The sequence below is a fragment of the Neoarius graeffei genome, chromosome 2 (assembly GCF_027579695.1).
Source record: "Neoarius graeffei isolate fNeoGra1 chromosome 2, fNeoGra1.pri, whole genome shotgun sequence".
NCBI classification, from domain to species: domain Eukaryota; kingdom Metazoa; phylum Chordata; class Actinopteri; order Siluriformes; family Ariidae; genus Neoarius; species Neoarius graeffei.
The window spans coordinates 55,517,221-55,532,893 of record NC_083570.1 but is presented as its reverse complement, the minus strand read 5'-3'; the positions used below and the strand labels follow the sequence as shown (position 1 = coordinate 55,532,893).

Here is a 15,673-nt window from a genome sequence, read left to right as displayed (position 1 = left end):
TTGACTGGTACTGGTACTGTAATTTACTAGCAACTCTGAGTTTGTCACCACAATCTGTGTACAAGTCATGCTTGTGGTACAGTATGTATACAGTAACACATTATATCTGTTTTTGAGTATTTTTACTCCACTAGATTTGACCACAACCTATTAGAAGGTCTTACTCTGAAGTGTGGTAAGTGCATCCATGCTATTGAAAAGTCATCACAGTAAATCAGACAGAGAATAAAAAGGTTCCAGCCTTATTCCGACTTCAAGACATTAATGTACAGTATGAAGGTCTGACAAAGAATAGGAAGCCTCTCAGTTGTAAATTTGCTATTACAGAAATTCTTTAATGTACACCAGTTCCTGCAGGGAAGCACATAGATCATAACAGTCACAAGCATTCATCATATGTATGTATTGTAATTCTATAAACAAACACATGCAGCTATGTCCATACACTTATAGGCCACCTGCTGGTATGATGTATGGTGTGCAAGCTATCAGTGACCATCTGTCACACAGAAACATATACCGTTCATTGTTGTTATCTCTCTCTTTCTCTCTCTCTCTCCACACAGTAGATTTATCATTCACTGACCTATATTTGTATATGATGTATTATGCGAATTTACCACCAAAAAAGAAAGAAAGAAAAAGAAAGAATGTGGCGTTGTTCTTAGTCGCACCCTGAATAGACACCTCCTTCTGCACACACTCTCTCAAAGCCTCTTTTATACATATTACATCTTACACTGTGCACACACACAAACATGCATTTTTCCAGCCACACACTCATTCCAGACACACCCAGGTTTGGACAGAGCAGGACTGTGCACCTTTAAACAGGAAAACACACACAGAGTTGAATTTAAAAAAAAAAAGTCTAGCATTATTCATAGCATCAGTTCTGTACCAGTACTTTTCACTTTGCTGGCACATTCATTTGATTAGCAAATGTCAATTGTCAGTTGTCATGACAATCTCAATCTCAGTGAAGATAGGATTATATCAGATGAAATCTCACTGTGGGTTAAAGTGCACACACGAATAAAAAGCCTTTTTAATGCAGGGAACACATATTTTAGCTTCATTTAATTAGAGTCAAGACCAAATGGATAAATAAATGAGCAAATAACAAAGGCACATGATGCACATGAAAGATGTGTTTATATGAAATTGTTTTCATGTCAAATATGATTGCTAAAATGAAACTAGGACAAAATTGTTCGTTAAGAAATAAAATCAAAGTAAGGTAGAATGGCTCCAATGTGTAAACAGCGGACTGCAATGAATACAATGGATACAGTGTTATAGGGAACAATTCAGTTGCCACTTTGAGTTCATGGACTTGCCCAATGAACAATTAGACAATTAAACATCTCTGACTTAAAGTTGCATTATGTGATTTTATTTTTGTTGCAAGTGTACATAAGTAGACAGCAAAAAAGGTAGTCAGTAAAATATTAATACAAACAAACATCATTATAACCCTGCAAAGAAAGAAAGAAAGAAAGAAAGAAAGAAAGAAAGAAAGAAAGAAAGAAAGAAAGAAAGAAAGAAAGAAAGAAAGAATTAATTTACATTCTGTACTTACCAAACAGGGCTTTGGCACTGATCTTGCTGTCAGATCTGGCCACCCCACTGCAAAAAGAAGCAGAAGATGGTGGAGGACGAGTTCTGCTCTTCATCACTCAAGCTGCTTTTATTAAACAATACTTCCACTACCTAAAAACACACTTTCACAGCACTACACTGTCTAAGTATGCTCAAAAGTAAGCACTGCAGTGCTTTGTGTTTGAGATTTTGCTTCTGTGGCTTTACTGTACACGATTGGCTAAGATTATCTACATGTTCTCAGGGCATATGGAAGCAAGAGGGGTGTGTGAGTGAGTGAGAGAGAGAGAGAGAGAGAGAGAGAGAGAGAGAGAGAGAGAGAGAGAGAGAGTCCAGTTTGAAAGGCAAAGCAAACATTCCCGAACAGTGCCTCTCTGTCCACTGGGACCCTGTCACATGCACTAACACAAGTTGACATGCACACGCATACCCACGTCTGTTCAAACACCTTTTAGTTAGTAAGTTTTGCACACGGAAGTTATTTGCATGTGTTTGTAAGTATGTCATACTCACTTGGTCTGTGTCAGTGGAGGTTCCATAAGGTTCATGTTCTATGACATCCACCTGAGAAAGACAGAGTCAGAAAGGGTGCATGAGAGAGAAGAGAAGCACTATTATGTTATTTACATAACATGTAAGTTTGGAAAGTTTAGTCCCTTACATCAGTGCTAACAGGTGCAAACATGAGTCAGAAAAAGGCACAAAATCCTTATTCATTATTGTATGATAGAAATTATGTCAGTGAGATAATGACATGATTTCAAATGTGTCATGTCTTATAAGACTACTATATGTTAAAGGCCCCGTCACACTTATTCGGAATTAGCAGAAATATTTAGAATGCAGTCAGAATACACTTCGAATGCCGGTCGATATTTCTCCTCTTCGAATGCACCTCGAATGTTTTAAGCATGAGCAAAACATTCGGGCTGGCCACAAGAATGGGCGAGCCCGAATGTTTGGAATGTACTCAGAATGCAGTCAGAATTTTTAGAATGCACTTCGAATATCCAGGAATATATGACGAATTTTCATTCCGACGGCATTCCGGCTCATTCTGTCTCTAGTGTGACTAGCCTATAAAGTGAAATCTTAAAGCAACTTTAACCTCATCTTAATATCATGAACTTCCACAAGTGTCATTGGAAAAAAAACTGTGATCATGTGTTGTGGTCAGATGAGAACACATTCTAATGTTTTGACAACAAACACCATCAGCATGTTGGGCAAATAAAGTGAACTGCATACAAGGAAACTCTGCACAACCTGGTTTATGTCGAATATACATCCAAATTGGAACAGAAGTAAATGCAGGGCACAAACTCAGCTATGTAATAGTTCATAACTCTCATTCTTCAATTTTCAGTCCTATATTTGAAAAGCTGTGCTCCGACATGCACCTATGGTTCAAGATCCTTTACATCTGTTTACACCAAATATTTAATGGTGTGTACCGCACAAAAAATTTGAGACTACTATTATGGAGGAAAAAAAAATGCACTACATTTTATGTTTGAAAAAAAAAATCAATGTTAAAATTAAACCTTACAGTATTTCCAAATGTGTCACGCTCACACATGGTGGCTGACTGGATTAAGGCACAATTAGCACCTATATAAACACTCTGAATGCACTCTCAGTTTGCAAAGTATTGAGTTGTTTTGACACATTATTGAGCCATGTGTTGTTTTGATTTCCTGGTTTCTGAATTCCTGTTCCTAGTCCTTTGATTCTGCCTTTGCCTGTGCCCATGATATTCTGTTTGTGCCTCGCCCAACCTACTGCTCGTTTATCATTTCCGAATTATGCCTGCTGATTTGGACTGTTTGCCTGATTGTCATTCTTTTAATAAATATCTTCTGCATACACATCTGTCTCCACTACCCATCCCTGACTGAATACTTTGCCAAACATGGATGTAGCAGAAGTCAACCAGCACGCCCCTCAACACCATGCCTGGGTTTCTATGCTTCAGCCCCTAGCCGTGTTTTTCTGGCAGCAACTTGGGATAGACATCCCGGCACCCTACGATGGAGTGGAATATCACTCCAAGGGGTTCACGTTACAATGTACCTTCTTTTATGCTGCTCTGAAGGAACATAAGCCTCCAGAACCTGTCTGGGTTAGCTACATGGTTAACTGGCCCACGGGACGGGCACACCCATGGGCCGATTACCTGGTAAGAGTGAAACATCTGTGCCTCCATAGCTAGCACTCTTTTCATGTAATGCTATGGTACCTGTATGAGGCTTTGGAGAGGAAGGACCCATATAATGTTGGAGGCCGATGCAGCAAAAGTGGAGGAAGCCGACGCTGAAGAGCTCCTTCCTAAGGCTGAAGTAGCAGCAGCGGAGGAGCCCGTCACCCCACAGCCAGTCTCAGAGCCAATATCCGAGCCAGAGCCTGTGTCAGAGCCAGAGCCAGTGCCAGAAATAGTCTCAGTGCTAGAACCAGAGCCAGAGCCTGCACCAAAGCCAGAGCCAAACAGCACCCAAACCAGAGCTGGAGAAAGAACCAAAGCCAGCACCAGGGCAAGAGCCAGAGCAAGCACTAGAGCCAGAGCCAGTGCCAGAACCAGTGGCAGCATAAAAACCAGAGCCAGAACCAGTGCTAGAACCAGAACCAATGCCCGAACCACAGCCAGTTCCAGAACCGGCACCAGAGGCCGACAGGGCGGCCTCTGCCCCAAACTTCCTTGAAGACATCGTTGTCCCACTGCCACCTGGCTATGAAGACATTGTCGCCATGCCGCCGGGCTCTGACAAGGACAGGAGCAGTGCTCAGACAGAGCCCTGTCTGGAGCCCAAGTCCTGTCTAGAGCTAGAACCCATGTCCAGTCAGGAGCCCAAGTCTTGTCCAGAGCTCGAGCCCATGCTTGAGTCCAGTCCAGAGTCCAAGTCCTGTCCTGAGCCCACTTCCAGTCCAGAGTTCACATTCTATCCAATGCCTGAGCCCAAGCCCCACCTGAGCCAAGAATCTGGTGCCATGTTGGCCCAGAGTGGAGTGCCGCTGGCATGGCATCCAGTGTCAGGCCCTCATTCCCGGGGCCATTGAAGACAAATTTAAGCTCCCAGATGGAGCTCTTTTTTTTTGGGGGGGGGGGGGGGGGGTGTTTCTGTCACACCCGCGCACGTTGGCTGACTCTCGCGTGCACTCTAGACAGCATGCGCTACAAATGGACTTGAGCACGCACAGCTAATGACTCACACAGGCACTGGATTAAGGCACAATCAGCACACCTATATGACTCTGAATGCACTCTCAGTTTGCGAAGTATTGAGCTGTTTAGACACATTCCTGAGCTGTACGTTGTTTTGGTTTCCTGGTTTCCAAGTTCCTGCTCCTAGTCCTTTGAGTCTGCCTTTGCCTGTAATATTCTGTTTGTGCCTCACCCGACCTACTGCTTGTTTCTCATTTCTGATTTATGCTTGCTGATTTGGACTGTTTGCCTGACTATCATCCTTTTAATAAATCTGTTCTGCACATACATCTCCACTACCCATCCCTGACAAAATGCTTAAGCCTAAACCCATTTAATAAATATATTAAATGAATAAAATATGTGAGAGGGGTTTAAGCTTAAGCAAATTTTATTCATTTAATATATTTGTTTTTGGGCGGCACGGTGGTGTAGTGGTTAGCGCTGTCGCCTCACAGCAAGAAGGTCCTGGGTTTGAGCCCCGGGGCCGGCGAGGGCCTTTCTGTGTGGAGTTTGCATGTTCTCCCCGTGTCCGCGTGGGTTTCCTCCGGGTGCTCCGGTTTCCCCCACAGTCCAAAGACATGCAGGTTAGGTTAACTGGTGACTCTAAATTGACCGTAGGTGTGAATGTGAGTGTGAATGGTTGTCTGTGTCTATGTGTCAGCCCTGTGATGACCTGGCGACTTGTCCAGGGTGTACCCCGCCTTTCGCCCGTAGTCAGCTGGGATAGGCTCCAGCTTGCCTGCGACCCTGTAGAAGGATAAAGCGGCTAGAGATAATGAGATGAGATATTTGTTTTTGAACATTTTCAGGAAAGGTGACAAGTAATGTCCCCACCACAATATATTGATATAAAAAATATAAATTAAAAAAATGCTATGTTATGACAGGCAACATGCACCACCGTCTCGTCTGAAATAATCATTAGCAAATATAATCATAATCACAACTAAACTTAACAAATTGCCATTATTATTATTACCGGTTGTAGTATTACAGTGTAGTACTGGAGTCCTGCATGTAGTTTGTTCTTGTGGCGTTTCCATACCCCAGCTGAAGCCTGTGCTCAACTGCTGTGGGTCGGTCCAACCAATGTTCTACACTGTAGTGTACTGAAATGCAGTAGGAGTCAACCAATATGTTTTTTTTTTTTCTGGGCAGATACTGATTATTATTAATCAAGGTCACCAATATCTGTTGTATTTGGGGATGATATTCATTTACCATAAATTTGTAGTTTGCAAATTTACAAAAAGTCAATTCCTACATTAAATGAGTATAATGTTCAATATTAGAACATTATAAAAAGTACTTTGAACATAAACTGTGAAATTACTATGATAGAGTGCATTGTGCTTTTGCCAACTGTGGAATCAAATGCAGGTGCTGCCTTATTTCCTCTTTTCTCACAAACACTGGAAAGCATGTTTGATTTACCGGACATGTGGTCCAGATTTGTACCAATCCAATAATGCTGCAGACTGGACACTTGATGCGGCATCCACATTTCAAGTAGTCCAATAATGCTGTGGGCAGGACACTGGGCCAGATGACAGAAGTGTGTGTGTATCAGAGGTGGAAAGTAATGAATTACATTATTCACGTTATTGTACTTGAGTAGCTTTTTTGTGTACTTATACTCATTCATCTCATTATCTCTAGCCGCTTTATCCTGTTCTACAGGGTCGCAGGCAAGCTGGAGCCTATCCCAGCTGACTACGGGCGAAAGGCGGGGTACACCCTGGACAAGTCGCCAGGTCATCACAGGGCTGACACATAGACACAGACAACCATTCACACTCACATTCACACCTACGGTCAATTTAGAGTCACCAGTTAACCTAACCTGCATGTCTTTGGACTGTGGGGGAAACCGGAGCACCCGGAGGAAACCCACGCAGACACGGGGAGAACATGCAAACTTTGCACAGAAAGGCCCTCGCCGACCACGGGGCTCGAACCCAGGACCTTCTTGCTGTGAGGCGACAGCACTAACCACTACACCACCGTGCCGCCCGTGTACTTATACTTTTTCAAGTAATTTTTAAAGAGTGTACTTTTACTTTAGTGTGTTTTCATTTAAGTAGTGTACTTCGGTACATTTTACATCACAATCGTTACTGAGTAAAAAAAATAAATAAATAAAAAAAGGCTAAAACGGAGAAGGGGAAATGCGTTCTGGAAATGAATCACGGGAAGGACAGTTGTCGCGCGCGCGAGTCTCACACAGACGATGGCGGACATGCACCGGCGCTTTAAGGGGGGGGGGGGGCTTCGGGAGGCTCAAGCCCCTGGGCCACAGCCAATCAGGGGCCTTGTAATATTAATAAAATAATAAACTGTCGGAATCGTGGGCCTACATTAATGTACGGATAGAAATAAGGTTAGAAATAAATGAGCGCACAGTAGCCTGCTGTAAGAGACATGGTGGATGTGGTTCGCGAAACGAACACCCACAACTGTACCAGAATAAAATGTAACAAAATGTAACGTCACGCACGAAAGCGCACCAAAGACTGCAGACTACTGAGACACAAATTTAGAGGCTTTGAAAGATGAAGCATTCACATGTTAGCGGGGCGCATAAAAGGAAAAAAAGAGAGAGATGCAGGTAATGATAGAATCGTTTCCTAAAGTCACAGACTTTTTAAGGTAAGCCTACCAGCAGCTAGGCTATGTGCAGCTAGGCTAGATATGCTATGATCTGTCCAACAGTAAAATAAATCAGTTGTGATTTGAATACGTGTCGTGTGATTTGAGTTATAATCCTGTTAGTATAATAGCATATTTTGATGGGGATAATAAAATGTCTAAAACGGCATCTACTGAAGAAATTGATGAAAAGATTGTAGCCTATAATTTTCACAGTTCGGGCAGCAGACAGAGTAAGCATACTGAGGGGAATAGCAATACAAAGCTAGCGCAGATCCACATTTCTCGCTAGCTGTGTTGGGTGTGTTGTTAACCCGTGTGGATTTAAGTGAAATACTTGAGAAGTTCTGTGGTCAAGACAACGTTTTAAGGTAAGGACACTTGATTATTAATGTTTGCCCGCCGTGGCTTGTTGTTGACGAAAGGCCCACATGATTTTGCCTTATGCAGCTACTGCTAGCGTCATGCTTTGAACTAGGTTAAGCTCATTTGCGCTAAAGGATGGGTTTATTGAAGGACTTTGATGTAGCTAGTTTCTTTTTAAAAATCGTATGCTCAAAACAGTATGCCCGTGTTCATCATGTTTAACTTTTTTCTTGATGGAGTGCGTGAAATATTGTTGCAAGTGGTATTTTGATGCAGTCATGTCAAAAAGGCAGTTGAATGCACGGTCTTATTCAAGGAGAAGGAAGACTTGCATGATGCTTGAACATAGATCGGTAAAATAGACCCTAGTAGGACTTGGTTTCGTGTATTTCGGTCTGTAGAGTTATGAGTTTGGCCGCTGTCCATAGTGTTTACGTTTCATGTAGCCACCGAGCCAAGTAACTTCATCATCATCATCATCATGTTCCCCTGTCAAAAGTTAAACTCTCTAGGGGTGCTTCTGCTGTAGCAGTTGCTCAAAGTTTGATTTGTCCATCATCATACGTCTTATCTGTTGGGTGTCTATGCCCAGCAGATTTTCCCATTTCGTCCATTTGTAACCATTGTCAAACAGGAGCTGCTTTTGCACTTGGTTATTGCCCATCCGGCAAACGTGAGCAATATATTTTAGTTGTTGTACGTAGCAGGATAGTTTTATATCCTGGGTTCCTGTCAGTTTCCGGAGGTCAGCATTGGACATCTTGTAGCTCCAGTCTATATCTTCATTTGTAGTGTTCTTTTGGTCAGGGGCATTCTTTCGTTTATATCCACCTTTTATCATTTTCCTTAGGAAGCCGTGCCACACTACCTCAATTTTGTGAATTTCACTGGATGATAGTTGCCATGCCTGTGTGCTGTACAGGAGACGAGATCGAACGCATGCCACTAGGAACTTTATACGGGTTTTTAGTAGTATTCGGTGGTCGGTTAGAACGTGTTTCAGTTCATTCCATTTCATGAATGCAGCACTTATCCTAGCATGCAGGAAGTGTGAGGATTCATCACAGTTGCTGAGATTATAACCAAGATATTTAAAGGTGCGGACGTTTTTAATATTAGTGCCGCCAAGGGAAATGATACTTGGTTTACATTTGATATCCTCATTGACGTTAAAAGCCATTGTTTCTGTTTTGACATATGATATTTGTAAACCAAAGCGGGTGTAGGTCTTATCATACAACTGAAGAATATTCTGAAGCTCCTCGATGGATCCAGCGAGTATGGCCTGATCATCTGCGTATAGAATCTCTGTTATGCAACCCTCTCCTGATGCTCATGCTTTCGTACGCATTTCTCTTGTGGATACCTCATTTGGAATGCAATATCTGAACTTGAAGCCTGTATCTGGGTACAGTTTTGATATCTCATGCTGTGCAATCCTGACAACAAAGTCCATATAGATATTAAAAACTGATGGCGATTCTAGGGCACATTGTCTTGCAATGAATGTTTGTTTTCATGCCGCCGAGCTATTTTTATGTATTTTATTTTTTAAAAGGACTTGTCTGTAGGTGTGTGTGTTTTATGTTTACAACACATAGGTCTACATTAGCGCACGCGCGCTTGTGTGGTTATCTCTGGCCATGCCCCTGTGTGAAAGTTACGCAGTATCACTGTCCTGTCCGTGGTAATAATCAGAACCGGCTCTGTAATGATAATGCGCACGTTCTTCTCTCCCTCTGTGGTCGGATGTGTTGAGCGATGTGAGCGTGGGCCTTGCGCAGCTACACTGAGCCAAACGTAACCTATCGTAGGCTTCTAGGCTAATTACGCGCTTACACTGTAAATGCTTGACACGTATTGCAAATAAAATAAAAAAAAGGTGTTTTCCTGGCCAACGGTAAGGGTAGGGTTGACAGGTAGCCTATGAGGGGCCTAGCCCCTGGGCCACGGGTGTTGATAAAGCGCCCCTGCGGACATGGAGGAGACTGAGGAACCTGTGGTGGACGACCCTGCAGAAAACGCAATTTCTTCCAGTAATGAAGTGCACCCCTGGCCCTACATATGTGATCACTTCAGCTTCGTAGAGAAAAGGGGTGACCGTTTCATTATGCAATGCAGATTATGTGTGCCCAAGAAGACAACCATTGCGGCATACAAAAATTCGACGTCTAATCTGCGCAAGCATGTTGAGGTAAGTATTGTCATTGGCATCATAATCACGGGTGGGATTCGTCCCACCCAGATTTAAATTCACCTCGTTCGGTCCCCCCCACTTATAGGGAGGAAAAAACGTCTATGCTGTCTTTCTTTGCATAAAGCAAACCTCATGGAAAAATCAAAAGACTAATTACCATTCGGTTTATTGAGGTGCACAGCAGTGTATACATAGTTGCAACAACTCACATAAAACAAAACAAAGACTGATATTCGGTTGGTTGAGCTGCGCAGATTGCACAGGTTGCGAGCTCGAGCTTGGTTGCTATGGTTACCCACAACAAGTTTGACAGGCATATCGGGGTTGGTTTGCTGGCAGCTTTGTCCCCCCCAGTTTTTTGTCCCCCCCAGTTCAAAAAACGTATCTGCGCCCCTGATCATAATGTTTCCTTTCCATAGTAAAACCGACAATAGGCTGGTTATATTCCAAAAATAGTGGATGGCATTGCTAATGTTGAAGTAGCAACCTGTTGGTACTGTAACATAACGGTAACTAGTCTGTTATTCGGTTGGCTAATCATGCAAGCAAGTTAGCTCGCCAACCTGACGTGATCAGTCCTACCATTCTACATCCAACAGGCCAGAAAGGAATACTAAGCAAAACAAATGATGTTTGAATTGAATTGTTCAATAACACACAGTGCACAGAGGCAAGCTACGAGATTTCGGTGCAACATTTCACTTTCATATTTCGTGTACAATGCTTTGTGTGTGGTCAGGGCGATGTAAACGACATGACTGTGTGTATTGACCTTTTTTGTTTGTCTCAGTTTTAATGCAGCATTATCCTAAGCATTCAATTTGATACACTTCCTTTAAATAAAACATCTGGGTTGAGATGTACATATATCCTTGTTTCCTCTTCTTTTTCATTTTTGCACAACACAATGGAGGCAGAAAACACCCATTGTTAAAAGTAACGTTTTACTTTTACTCAAAGTACATTTTAAATGATCTACTTTTTACTTTTACTTGAGTAGATTTTTTGTCTGGTAACTTTACTTGTACTTAAGTAAAATTTCATCAGAGTAACAGTACTTGAGTATAATATTTTAGTACTCTTTCCACCTCTGGTGTGTATACACGTGTGTGTGTGTGTGGGGGGGGGGGTGTTTTTGGTTTCATCAGATTGGAAAAATGCTGAATATCGGCTCCAATTATTTACTGAGCCAATAATTGGTCGACCCCTAGTCAGATAATGCTGTGGTACGTTTTTATTTCCTTTCTCCAGAAAGCAACAGGTATAAGAAGCCTTTATTTGTCACATACACACTCAAGCACAGTGAAATTCATCCTCTGCATTTAACCCATCTGAAGCAGTGAACACACACATAGCAGTGGGCAGCCATACTACAGCGCCCAGGGAGCAGTTAGGGGTTAGGTACCTTGGTCAAGGGCATTTCAGCACAAGGCCACCCCATGTTAACCTAACAGCATGTCTTTGAACTGTGGGGGAAACCAGAGCACCCAGAGGAAACCCACACAGACACGGGGAGAACATGCAAACTCCACACAGAAAGGCCCCTGCCGGTCGCTGGGCTCGAACCCAGAACCTTCTTGCTGTGAGACGACAGTGTTAACCACTACACCACCGTGCCACCCCACGTGAGGCAGTGAGGAGTGAGACAGAGAGACAAATTGAGACAGATAGGGTGAAACAGAGAGAGTTAGGGAGGACCAAGTGTGGACTTGTGTGTTGAAAATGAGAGCAGAAGATCTGCAGGATGGGTGGATGCTCTACATGGATGATTCCATCCAGCCAAAAAGTACCTGACTGAATCACTTGTTCAGTAAGAGACACATACACAGACACATGCACACACACACAGAGTTCTTTGTAATGGTATTCATGGTTAGAATAAGTAAGCGTACATTTTTATTACTTAAATCTAACCTGTGTGTGTGTGTGTGTGTGTGAGAGAGAGAGAGAGAGAGAGAGAGATGAAGGATTGTATTACTGTAACTCTTCTATATGTATATTGTATAGATATTTAAATGCTGGTAAAACTGTAATCTATCACTTGTATGTATTGTTTACACCAACACACAAACGGATAGCTCCTGATTTTCATGTTTAATGTGTCTCTGTTTTAAACTTCGTGAGTTCTATAAGGGGGCGGCACGTTGCTGTAGTGGTTGGCACTGTCATCTCACAGCAAGAAGGTCCTGGATTCGAGCCCAGCGGCCGACGAGGGCCTTTCTGTATGGAGTTTGCAGTTCTCCCCGTGTCTGCATGGGTTTCCTCTGGGTGCTCCGGTTTCCCCCACAGTCCAAAGACATGCAGGTTAAGCTAATTGGTGGCTCTAAATTAACTGTAGGTGTGAATGTGAGTGGTTGTTTGTCTCTGTGTGTCAGCCCTGTGATGATCTGGCAACTTGTCACCCATAGTCAGCTGGGATAGGCTCCAGCTTGCCTGCAACCCTGCACAGGATAAGCGGCTACAGATAACTGATGGATGGATGGATTGAGTTCTATAAGGTCTCCTACAACTCACTTCACAGTTCCAATTACAACAGTTAGGGTGGAATAAGATGCAGGATTAGGGATGGAGATAACATTTGTAGATTTCCTTACAACTTTATTCATATAAAATCTTGTTTGAATTGGTCATGATCTGGTGAGTGAGCCTGCATTAGGAGAGTGGGAGGAACACGACATGGTATATTTAAATGCTGTTTAATCATCTGCTTAAAATCTGTGGTGTCTACTTAAAGGAACTTTTCTAAACACAGTACACATGGTGTTGAGTTTTTGGGTAAGAAAGATTCAATCAATCAGTCATAAAAACAATGAAACTGTTTTCTTATTTTGATCTTAAATGCAATAATCAAACAGCAATGACAAACTCACCTTTAAAGAATGAAGTGAAAATACTCTGCAGTTCATTGATAAATGATTAAAGGTGAAGTCTGGAGTTGTGGGGCTGAGCTCAGTGCAGCTTAGTTTATAAAATGTTTGTGTTCTGTAGTTTCACAAACAGTCATTAATTTAAAACAGATTTATCAAGTTTGGCTCTCATCCTTGCTACCTCATCTACCCTCTCACACACCTGCCTTCTCCCACCTGCCCTTTCACACATGCTTTCTCACTCACCTGCCCCCTCTCATATACCTCACCTGCCTTCTCTCACCTTTAATCTCTCTGTTCTGTAGGTTTCTGTGTTCTGGGTGTGGTCATTTTTGGACCTCTAAGAGAGTGTTGGTGGCGTTTCACTTCCCATGTGATGCAGTGAGTGGGCATGACTCTGTAAAGGTGTGCCACTGTAAACAGGAGTGTCACTGCTGCAGTACTTCCAGGAAGGAGCAATTTCTTTGAGAGAACATCAACGTGATGGTGGAGAAACCGACTGAGAAGATTAAATTCAGGTGCTATGGGGAAAATGTGGGAGAATCAGGACAAGCCTCATACTTTATCAGTCAAGTGAATGGACCACTTTAATGCGCACACTGCAGAGCCTGTCAGCTGGGGATCTGCCAACAGGGCACATGAACCACACAAATTACCCAACTTGATGTCAGTGCTAGCCACTACTATACCCGCTGACAGGGTAATGCAATGACACCTCCAAACACACCCCTACTCTAACATCATCCCAAATTATCCCATTCCCCCAACCTCCCTGCAGATGCTTTATTTCAATACTGTGCAATGCTTATTTAATTAAAGATGTGCTTAATAAATACTAATTTGACCCAAATCTTCAAATATTTTTTGGTGTTAAATTTATACGAATTTAATTGAATAGGGTGCAGCATGTAAATTTCGTCCTCCATCTCTCTCAGCCCCTCCATGTGTCTTTAGGCGTGCCTCAGGGCTCAGTACTTGGTCCTATCATCTTTTCCATATTTATTAATGATTATCCTCATCTTATTAATAACTCCCATATTCATTTATATGCTGATGATACAATCTTGTATGACACTGGTTCATCTCCTGATGCAGTGTTAAAATCACTTCAGGATAGATTTCTTGAAATACAGCAGAGTTTTACTAACCTCAGTTTATCATTAAATGCTTCCAAGACTAAAGTTTGTGGTTTGGTTGTAAGGGCAAGAATCCCTGTACACCCTGGATATTATCGCTAGAGAAGGGATCATCCTAGAGCAGGTTATGTTTTATCAATTCCTAGGAATCTGACTAGATAGTACATCGTCCTTCTCTCACCATGCCACCAAGCTGTAGTCAAAGGTCAAGGCAAAATGTGGTTTTCTATATAGAAATCTTTCTTTATTTACATCTACTGCCAAAAAGCATGATTGTTGAAATGACTATATTTCCCTTGTTTGATAATGAGGACAGTTTATAGGTTGGCATGCAAAGGAACACTAAATTTGACACAAGCTATCATTCTGCTATTCAATTTTGCTGTGATAGCCCCCTTCAGAGCACACCACTGCCTTCTATATTCATTGGTCAAATGGCCCTTGTTGCATACTTGTCACAATATCTACTGGTTTATGCTTATGTATAAAACTCTTCTTGGATCCTCTCCTCCCTATTTAAATCAGTTATTGCAGCCAATATCTGAGCCCGAGTATAACATGCAGTCTTCCCTTTACATTACACTCGAAGAAAAAAAAAAAAAAAAGACACTGGCGCTCAGGAAAAAAAAAATAGATAAATGTGATATCTATGATAAGGATCAGCAAACCAATATGGCGTCTAATTGTGCCAGAAGTAAACAAGTCATGTCCCATCTCATTATTATGGGATGTATATGCCTGTGTAATACCTGAAAAACAAAAACTAAACACTAAAACTAAATAAAAACTAACTAAAAAGTCAATTCCTCAAAAAAACCCCCAACAACTAAAATTACTTATGCACTTAAGTAATTAAAACTAACTAAAACTAAACTGAAATTTAAAAAAAGAAAAAAGAAATAAAAATAATTAAATATTTCAAAACTATGATAATTGAGAAACACAATGGTGACTGATCATTGCAGATGTTCAGTAACACATTCTGTGTGCTTTAACCTTCCACAGTACATCATGGAAAAATTTGGGCTTCTGCCATTGATGGCTTTTATCCTCACCACAGGTAGTAGTGCATTTACAACCCCGATTCCAAAAAAGTTGGGACAAAGTACAAATTGTAAATAAAAACGGAATGCAATGATGTGGAAGTTTCAAAATTCCATATTTTATTCACAATAGAACATAGATGACATATCAAATGTTTAAACTGAGAAAACGTATCATTTAAAGAGAAAAATTAGGTGATTTTAAATTTCATGACAACAACACATCTCAAAAAAGTTGGGACAAGGCCATATTTACCACTGTGAGACATCCCCTTTTCTCTTTACAACAGTCTGTAAACGTCTGGGGACTGAGGAGACAAGTTGCTCAAGTTTAGGGATAGGAATGTTAACCCATTCTTGTCTAATGTAGGATTCTAGTTGCTCAACTGTCTTAGGTCTTTTTTGTCATATCTTCCGTTTTATGATGCACCAAATGTTTTGTATGGGTGAAAGATCTGGACTGCAGGCTGGCCAGTTCAGTACCCGGACCCTTCTTCTACGCAGCCATGATGCTGTAATTGATGCAGTATGTGGTTTGGCATTGTCATGTTGGAAAATGCAAGGTCTTCCCTGAAAGAGACGTCGTCTGGATGGGAACATATGTTGCTCTA

General features: G+C 41.8%; 1 protein-coding gene across 2 annotated transcripts in view; it reads right to left on the bottom strand.

Annotated features, from left to right (window-relative positions):
- eps8l2 (EPS8 like 2) overlaps window positions 1–15,673 on the bottom strand; it is an 81,682-nt gene that overhangs the window by 41,111 nt on the left and 24,898 nt on the right. Inside the window, exons 2-3 of one of the 2 annotated variants that reach the window (XM_060908361.1) lie at window positions 2,116–2,166; window positions 1,583–1,629 (exon numbers count right to left, since the gene is read on the bottom strand). In XM_060908361.1, coding sequence (XP_060764344.1) covers window positions 1,583–1,629; window positions 2,116–2,150 — 82 coding nt within the window. In that variant the 5' untranslated portion in view covers window positions 2,151–2,166. Of the gene's footprint in view, window positions 1–1,582; window positions 1,677–2,115; window positions 2,167–15,673 lie in introns of those variants that run through there. The other variant, XM_060908352.1, reaches the window with a different exon arrangement.